Genomic DNA, 10,048 nt, shown 5'->3' on the forward strand with positions numbered 1-10,048 from the left:
AACGCCAGTATTTTCCCCAAAGTATCCTTACCTAGGAGAGCTGATTCCCAGCATAGTCAAGTATCTCCCACCAAAGAACTGAATAGGTCCCACTACCTGAATCCTTTTGGCTTATAAATTAAATCTTTAAAAGAAACCTCAGCATCCTCCTGCCCCATCAATTTTTAAATCCCTTGATGCCAGTTGACCCCACAAAATGCTCTCTTAGTCTCAGCCCCTAAAATCCTCCCTGGATCAGTCCCATTCTTCTAAAGTTGGGCTGTGACTTACTAGGTAATCTTGACTCCTATCTGCCCCAGGCCACAATTCAGGATGAAATATAAACCACACCTTAGGACAAATTGTTGAATGATCTACTCCTAGAAAAGCAGGGTCTTTTTTTTGTGCGTGTGCCAGTCCTGGTGGGGCTCCCCAGATCATGGTTTTTTGGCTCTTGGAAACTGAGGTAAGATATGAATAAATGGTCTATCAGCATAGTTAACAGCAGAGAAACTGCAATTAAGAGTGATCCTCCTCTATTCCTTCACTGTGAAGTCACTTTAATCTACAAAGACTATATAAATTTAAAAAAGGTCAGAAAAAATCAAAAGCTGCACAAATTACTAACTGTAAAAGAAGGGACTAGAATCGCAAAGTCCAACCCAAACCTGAATAAGATTCCTGTCTACGGTCCCTTCAAAGTCTTATTCCATGTCAACCAGCCTTTGCTTGAAAACTTTTAGTGATGGGAAATCACTATCAAGCCTCCTGAGATAACGCATTCTATTTTCAGATGGCTCTACTTATTAGTTTTTTCTTATAACCAGATGAAACCTACCTTTTTTTTACAGCTTCCATCCATTATAAACAATTCTTCCCTCTGAGATCAAAAATAACAAGCCTAGTAATGTCTGTTTTCACTAAAAACCCTTTAAAATTTGAAGAAAGGTATCATATCCACAATTAATGTTTCCTTTCCAGGGTAAACAATTTTGGATTCTATCAAGTCTTTCCTGACAAAATATTTGAAGGTCCCCAGGGAGGGGCAAGGGAAACGGAGAAAAATAAAATAGAACAAAGTGGGGGTCAGGAAGACCAAAGCAGCTGATCACTGCCAAGGCAAAATTTTATTGGGAAGAGCAAACATGTTATAGAGAAAGCAGAATAGACTGGGGTCTTTGCACAAATAAAGTGGTACAATGTAATCTAGGTTACCTCATCAAGGTCTACACCTTTTTTTTTTTTTAAACAAAAACCCTTACCTTCCATCTTGGAGTCAATACTGTGTATTGGCTCCAAGGCAGAAGAATGGTAAGGGCTAGGCAATGGGGGTCAAGTGACTTGCCCAGGGTCACACAACTGGGAAGTGTCTGAGGCCAGATTTGAACCTAGGACCTCCTGTCTCTAAATCCACTGAGCCACCCAGCTGCCCCCTCTACACAGTGATTTCTATAGATCATAAATCAACATGTAACAACTTAGCTTAGATTCCCAAGGAAATACATACATCAGTGATTTTGTAGGAACATTTAGTGATTGAGTTTGAGAAAGGAGGAGGAAGCTTGAGGCTATAGGCCTTGGGGTGAAAAAGTGATATACATGGTAAGCTTCATCTACATTATGGCTTTTCAGCTTTGCTGAATGGGGTTTCAGGCTTTGTCTTTCATGACCTCAGAGTTTTGCTTGATGGGGTTTCAGGTTTTAGTCCCCACAAGATTCTTCATCTGAACCTCATGTGTCATGATATCAAGGTTCTTTACCATTACTGTTTCCCTTGGGTGAACATTCAATACTTATCAATGTCAGTTTGCCACTCTCATTGTTCAGGAAGATTGATTAAAATAATAAATAAATATATATATATATATATGTATATATATGTGTGTGTGTGTGTATATATGTATATATAATATATCTATATATTTTTTGCCATTATTTCTCTACCACTAAAAATGTAAAACTAATATGGTAATTAATCTTTGATTAGTATGTAATAATCCCCACCTACATTTCTTCATCTTCACATACCTGCTTGTGACAATAATCACATCCTCAGAGATATTGGCCATTTCTTTGATGGTGAGGTAGCACATTCTTCTCAATGTTTGCTAGGAAAACCATTTGCAAAAGGCAACATGTTATTGCTAAGGATATTGTTATACAAGCTGCACAAATTAAAGTTCTGCTGGGGATTTGTTTAAATGATTTTTTCATCAGGTTCCCATGACAAAAGTCCCATGGTACTTGTAAGCTAGAAAACAAAACATCTAAATGAGAACAGTCCTAAATATCTCACTTCTTAAATATCACCTCTTAAAAAAAATATTCTGTGCCAGTAGAGTATTCATCTGGAAGAATGTTAAAAAATTCGACCATTTATCTGGATATTTCAAATACCAGTATATTTGCCTTTTAGAGAAAATCAACTTAGATTCCAGTGGTTTCACAAGCATAATGAGTAACAAAGATATGGATCTCCATAGAGACAAAGCCTATTGCACTAGAAAAATTGCTCCAAATGAACCTTGAAGGCTATAGAGGTCCATAGTGATTAAAAAGTAGATGAGACATAAAGTGCAGAAGGTTTTGAGATTAAAATGACACAGATTTAACTCAAGGTGACATTAAGAGAATATATATATACAAGGGCAGCTAGAAGTTTCAGTGGATAGAGAGCCAGGCTTAGAGATGGGAAGTCCAGGGTTCAAATCTAACCACAGACATGTCCTAGACCTCAACTGCATAGCCCTTATCATTTTTCTGCTTTAGAAATGATAACACAGTGTCAATTCTAAGACGGAAGGTAAGGGTTAAAAAAAATGCCCCCCCCCCCCCCCCTATTATTCACTTCTCTAAAGCCTGGGACATTTCTTCTTGTGTTTCTGTCAATTTTTTAAAAACCTTTATCTTCCATCTTAGGTCAATACTGTGTATTGGTTCTAAGATAGAAGAGCAATAAGGGGTAGCCAATGGAGGTTAAGTGACTTGACTAGGGTCACACAGCTAATGAAGTGTCTGAGGCAAAACTTGAACCTAGGACTTCCTGTCTCTAGACCTGCTTCTCAATCCACTGAGCCACTCAGCTGCCCCTGCCAATTTTTATCAGAATTTCTTGACACATTCAAATTAACCTTACTATTTAAATGAAACACTAAGAAAACTTGGAAGAAAATTATTTCAAACTAGCTCTCGCTGAGTCTTCATTTTATGCCTACAACTGTGGGTAGGAGATTAAGGCCTAAATTCCTCTAGCTTGGTCACTCTTACTCCCCAGGTAGGCTCTACTTTTTGGTTTAGCATACTGACTCTTTATTACTTGGCTTTCAATTCTCAACCCTGCTGACTCCCTTTGGCTTTAGTGAAGCTTTCCTTGCCTATCCTACCATTCACCACTGTAAATAGACTGGCTTTTAGCACTAATGATGATAGCCCACTATTACATAGTGAAGTCAATGGTCAGTATCTCAAAGATCACATCAGTCATCTAGTCCGACCCATACCTGGAAAGGAATCCCATTGTAATATATCCAATGATCATTCACCTAGTCACTGCTTAAAGACTTACCTCTAAAGAGAGGGCACCTGATACCTCTCATTACAGCCCATTCCACCCTGGGACAGTTCTAGCTGTTAGGAAATTATTCTTGACATCAAGTCCAAATTAACCTCTCTGCAGCTGCTACCACATTGTTCCCAATTCTGTCCTCTGGAATCAAACAAAACAAATCTAACTCTCACATTATAGTCCACACAATATTTGGACAAAGCTATCATGTCCACCCTGAGTCTTCTCTTCTCCAGGTTCAACCTACTACTCCCTTTAACTAAACTTCATATGGCATCGAACATAAGACCTTTCACCACTCTGACTGCACGTCAGGTTATCAGTGTCCTTATTGAACTGTAACCCCAGAACAGAACACTATACTCCAGATGAGGTCTAGTGAAGGCAAAATCAGAGGGGCTATAATTACCTCTTTATTCCTAGAAGCTCTTAATGCAGCCCAATATTCCATTAGCTTATTAGGTGTAGTGGCTGTCATGTCACAGTGATGACTCATATTGAACTGGTAGTCTCACATTACACCATACATCTTTCAGGCAAACTGCTGTCTAACTATGAAGCTTATCTTTTATTCATATTGAATTTCATGTTATTAGATTTGGTCCAAGAATTTTTTGGATCCTAACTCTGTTGCTATCTCTATTAATTTAGGATCATTTGCAGTTGTTCTTTTTTTTTTAAACCCTTATCTTCCATCTGACAGAAGAGCATTAAGGGCTAGACAATGGGGGTTAATCGATTTACCCAGGATTACACAGCCAGGAAGTGTCTGAGGCCACATTTGAACCCAGGACCTCCCATCTCTGAGCCTGGCTCTCAATCCACTGAGTCACCTCCCATTTGCAGTTTTCATAAGCATGCTATCCATATTTTTATACAAGTAACTGATTAAAAATGTTCAATTGCACAGGGCCAAGAAGAGATTCCTGGGGAACTCCACTGAAGATCTCTTACCACGTAAGTAATAACAACCACTCTTTAATCTAGCCATTCAACCAGTTCTAAATTCACCTATCTGCATTGTGAAGTCAGAGAGGCAAGTGAAGATGCTGTCTATCAGTGAGGCAAGCAAAATCAAAAGAGGAAGAGTTAAGGCTTGGACAGGAGACAGTACAAAATTCTCCAACCTACCTATCCCCTATCAGATTATACATTTGAATTAATCCTGGCTTTTTGGAATCTGAACAAGTTTACCTATTGAGACATAAGTGGAGATATTCTATTCAAATCATGTCAAACAAAGATTATGTAAACCCTGAGAGTTTTTCCCCACCAAATTACATTGGCTAACACATTGTGGTAGTTGCCTAAATAATCCCCAAAGTATTTGAAATTAAAGTATGTTTCATAATTTATTAGCTCAATAATCTTATAAAAAAGATAATGAAAGAAGAGTGAATTATTCATCTGAAATATCAATCACACATACAAACTCTGAAACAGTTAAATGGGAAATGTTTTCCAAGCTGAACTCAACCTTAAATCATTTAAAAAGCATTTTAAAGTTTACCTACACACGAAGCAACAAAATTCCTAGACAAGGATTAATTATATCTAGAGATTGATTGACAAACCCATTTCTTATCAATGTAAACAGAAAAAAACCTAATTTAGCTTAAAAAGTAGACTTACATCATTAGACTGAAACAATCTAGTCATTGCAAAGAAGGCTTCAGTGGCTTCAGTAGTTCCAAAGTGTTCACCCTAACCAAAATAAGAGTCAAATTTTAATATCTGTAAAACTAATTGGAGATTTTACTCTAAAACCGATATTACTTTATATGCCTTTTACAGTCTTAGAAAACCATAATTTATGTAAATTCTTACACTATACTCCTCCAATTTGAAAAATATCTATTTTTCTCCTTTTCTGAGTATGTAACAGCATGGCTATTTTCCATATTTGTCTATTTGAAAAATCCGTATTATTCATTAAATAACTCACTTTTAGAAGAGCAATCTCAACTCTTTTTTGAGGAGGATCTACTCTTCACTTTTTTAAAACCTTGAGCTCATTTAGACAGGAGTGAAGTTTAGAAGAAAAAAGTCTTTTTTACACTGAAGGTAAAGTATTTTAACAAAAGTGGAGAATGTGCCCTTTCCTTATTAGGAATTCCAGTAAACCACAGAGAAAAGAGTATGATGGAGACAATCAAACTTGGAAGATCTACCAAAAGATCCCAAATTTGATGAGTGGACACCTATTCTAGAAAGTCTCTTACTTTATATCTATACTAATATAATATAATATACATATACATACATATATACATATACATATATATATATATATATATACTAATATTAAAACACAACAGATCTTGCATCAATAGGAACTCTCCATGCTTTGACACTTAATTTATTGGTCCAAAATAGTACAGGATGATATAAATCTGGTTCATTCACTATCGCTCAGAATTCCGGCTCCCTGTCAAAATCTAACTACTCAAACTGCATCTCACTAACATGGTAAGGATAGAGTTAAATAAAATGCTCTAAATGTCTAAGATATAAAAGCATTAAATGAAATGTAATAAAGGTTTACAACATTTAAGTGAAATATGATTTGTATATTATTTTAGAGACAGGGTATCTAGATTACACATTTGTAACAGCTCGCTCATTCTTTTATCAAAGAATTATTGAACAACCTCAGGGCATATGAATTATTAATCACAATTTACAAGATCTCATTTCCTTATTAACCTCTGAAAACATATGGAAAAGTAAATTTTGGTTCAATGTTTTAAAATATCATTCCATAAACCAGGAACCGTACAAACAAATAATTATCTTATTGTTCTTTGTTCCTCATTATAATTAACTAAATGCCTGTGAATAAAACATGAATTGCTCTGAATGAATAAAATCAAAATATTTCCATAATAAATTACATCTTATACATTTTAAACCAAAATATGTTTGAGAACCTACCATATATGGCTAGACATATATACAACCTCCTGCAGGTCAAAGACTTGATTTTTGTCTCATAGTACCAAGATATAGTGTAGTGCTTAATAAATACTTGATAAACTGATTTGGGGGATATGGTCTGTACTCTCAAGGAGTTTTCTATCTTGTTATAAATTAAAATCGACTTTTGGGATTTAAAAAACCTAATATTTAAAAACAGTTTTTTAAGAACTAAACGTTTTTACTAAAGTGTCTACCTAAGTACTAGATATTTCTATACAAAAAACCATAAATCTTGCAAGAGTTAAAAAGTCATGATTGTAGCAGAGTGTTACATCTCATCTAGTTAAACCCCTTCATTTTATGGATTAGGAAAACTAAGATCCAGAAAGGAGAATTGGCTCCCTAAACTACATTTACCTGGTTCAATAAGTAAAGGATCTTTGTCAGAATATGTAGGCATCGTCTTGGATTGATAGGAGTCTCATTGAAGATGCGAGCCTGTAGGAGTACGAGTAAATACATAGTATCTTTTTTCCTTCTCAATCACAAATTCCATAAATTGTGTTCAAGAAAATAAATGCTGTTAAAACTTCTATCATAAAGTCCAAATAATATTCAATGAAGCACTTTATTATAATTAGAAAAGTGAAATAGGAATCATGTTCTTTTACGCTCTCTTTCCCTTCAGTCTAATTAACCTCATGGTTTCATTTGTCAAAATAAGAATCATAATATTGAGGTATCTCATAAAGCTGGTATGAAATTTAACATTTAAATACCTTCCTTCAGCAGCCTTATTCTAAATAACTGTTTCATCTTTTATATTGAAATTTTCATTTAATCACAGCAGATTTATCTTATAATATTCTACAACTAATAACACTTAATCTTGTTCCTTTTATCTTTAGGCCATGTTATTTTCTCATTCACTATAATATGACTTAATTCAACTCTTAAGAAAAGATTTTGAGATTGAGAAGTTCTGATCCCACTTTGGAAAAAAACAAACAAAAAAGACAATACACTTTTAAGACATACCTCCTGCAAAACAGCACTCTTTTCTAGATGTTGAAAAGGGTTAGAGCCACTACCTAAATAAGAAAACAAAATATTAGTCTGAGCATGAGGATACTACAATGGCAGGCATTATTAAATTGCCTGTAGATGAAATGAAGTGACCTTGGTTCTGCTGACACACTGACTTTGGAACTCACCAATAATCTCACTGAAATAGGAATTATGGTGCTGGATTCTGATTGCTGTCCTGTTGTCATCATATCTGATTCTCTGTGACCCTATTTGGGATGTTCTTGGCATAGATACTAAAGTAAAATCATTTCCTTTGCCAGCTCATTTTATAGATGAGGAACTGAGGCCAACAGGATTAACTGACTTGCCCAGGATCACACTGGCCAGGTTTGTCTGAGTGTCTGAGGCCAGGTTTGAACTTTAGATCCTCTTATCCACTTCAACACCCAGTTGCCCCTGAATCAAAGACAAAAGTTCAAACCTTAGCTTTGATACTGAGTAGCTGTGTGACCCTGGGCAAGTCACCTGTGCCTCAGTTTCTCCTTCTTTAAAGTGTGTGTATTGGGGGAGAGTGGAGTGGGAATTGAACTTGATGGCCTCTAAGATTTCTCCACATTTCTGAAAGCCCAAGCTACAAATCCAGGGTCTTGGAACAAATCCTTTTGAGATTTCCTGGGGCAAAATTGAGAGCTATCAAATAGGGAGACAATATTAGGTGTAGAATGAAAACATTTCCTCACAATTTAAGGTATCCAAAAGCAGAAATATGTGGCTTTAGTAAGCTCCCTATAACTGAAAGCATTCAACCAATTTTTATATTTCAACTTCCATTCATCATCTGCAAGATGAGGGGCTTGGGCTAGATGGCATCTTGAGGTGCCTTCTAACACTAAAGCTGTCATCCTATGATACTGTCACTGGGACTCATGAGTTAAGACTAGACCATTTTCAAGATCCCTTCCAATTCTATGAGCTTATTCCATGAGCATTACTCACACTATAAGTAATATGCTTTGAGGTCCTTGCAAGAAACTCCTATTTTAATAATTTTGTAACAGAAGCAGAAGTGAATGGAAAAATCTTCTTTCACAGACTGTGTAAAGGGGACTATTCTATTTCTTGGTGCCGCCCCAATTTCTGCTAAGATCAAGGCCTATGTACTTTTCATCTTCCCTCAGCTTTGAGACAGAATATTTGGATGCTAACAGGCTGAAGAATTTTGGGAATAGCATTTTGCTGTGGGCTGGGAACAGAATCTAGGCATTTTGGAGTTGGAGGGGCCTCAGGGCTCACAGACTACTCCCCCATGTCTAACTTTCATTGGAAGGCATTTTCTATAAGGGGACCCACTGTATTCAGAGGCAGCCCTAATTCCTTCCCACAGACACTAAATTATATCTGGTAATAGATCAATTCCACCAATGGTTCCAAGTTTTGGGTATGGGGGAAAGCAGGGAAGATGGAATATCTCTAACACTCGAGGACCTTTAAAATAAGACGACTCTTTCAGCCCTTCCTAAATCTTTGTTATCTCTCAGACTACCCCGCACCCTGAAGCCTCGGGCTGGGACAGCCCACGAGGGAGGTTTGCACGGCGGGCGCGTGGGAACTCTCGTTTTCCCCCGGGAAAGTGAACGAGGGAGCAACGGCCCTAAGTATCAGGGGTCCCAAGAGTCCTCTTGCTTCTCACTCCCTCCCTCCCCGAAAACTCCTAGGCCATCCCCAACTCCCACAAACAGCACCCTGCCGCCCACGGCTTGTCCTCTTAGGCCGCCCCCCGGCCCCCTCCCCGCTCACTTCTACCGCCTCCAGCCATGGCCCCGCCTCCTCTCCGCCACCAACCCCCGGGGCCGGAGGGGAAGGGCAGCGAAGGGCGGCGCAGCGGGAGCATGCGCCCAAGGGCCGGCCAGGGGAGAGCTCGCGCGCGCCGGAGTCGAGGGGAGGGGCGAGCAGTGCGGGGCAGCCGTGGCGGGGCGCGTGGTCGGAGATAGGCCGCCGGGGGGAGGGGGGGAGAAGCCGAGGACGAGGGGAGCTCGTGCCCGGGAAGGGAGGGTCTTGAGCCGGGGGAGGGGCCACAAGGAGGCTCGGACTAGTGGAGGAGGAGGGACTCCAGCTCCAAGCGGCTTTCGGCCCCGCCCGGTCCTCCCACTTTCCCTCCGTCCAGCCCTCGGGGAGAGGAAGACGCGCCGCCCCTTCCTTCCGCCCCCCGCAGTACAAGAATAGGGTTAGAAGAGCGGGGGTCGGAGGCGTTCCCCAGGCCCCAGCGTGTACCAGACTCTTCGTCCTTCTTGTCGAATTTTTTAATCATCTCCCGCGACAACCGATCTCTAGGCCAACCGGAACAGACCGAACCGCCACCGCCGAGAGGAACAAGCTCCACCGGAAGCCCAGCCCCTAGCCCTCAAGCTGGCTGGGCAGTTCACCCGTCACTCTTGTAGAAACCCCGCCCCCTTCCCCTGCTGCGCCTTAAAGTTATCCGCGCCCCCTTTTACCTTGTAGTCACGCCTTCTCGTGTGTGCTAACACTCCTTTCTCCCATGCACACATATATACTCAA

At 39.3% G+C, this 10,048-nt stretch overlaps 1 protein-coding gene across 3 annotated transcripts in view; it reads right to left on the reverse strand.

Annotated features, from left to right (window-relative positions):
* Positions 1-9,923, reverse strand: part of COPG2 (COPI coat complex subunit gamma 2) — a 47,685-nt gene extending 37,762 nt beyond the window's left edge. The window contains exons 1-5 of one of the 3 annotated variants that reach the window (XM_001367077.4): positions 9,764-9,923; positions 7,502-7,554; positions 6,881-6,961; positions 5,177-5,248; positions 2,008-2,087 (exon numbers count right to left, since the gene is read on the reverse strand). In XM_001367077.4, coding sequence (XP_001367114.1) covers positions 2,008-2,087; positions 5,177-5,248; positions 6,881-6,961; positions 7,502-7,554; positions 9,764-9,800 — 323 coding nt within the window. In that variant the 5' untranslated portion in view covers positions 9,801-9,923. Of the gene's footprint in view, positions 1-2,007; positions 2,088-5,176; positions 5,249-6,880; positions 6,962-7,501; positions 7,555-7,677; positions 7,944-9,289 lie in introns of those variants that run through there. The other 2 variants (XM_056799706.1, XM_007504330.3) reach the window with 2 other exon arrangements.
* Positions 9,924-10,048: the final 125 nt, after the last annotated feature.

Source organism: Monodelphis domestica, chromosome 5, assembly GCF_027887165.1.
Source record: "Monodelphis domestica isolate mMonDom1 chromosome 5, mMonDom1.pri, whole genome shotgun sequence".
Taxonomy (NCBI): domain Eukaryota; kingdom Metazoa; phylum Chordata; class Mammalia; order Didelphimorphia; family Didelphidae; genus Monodelphis; species Monodelphis domestica.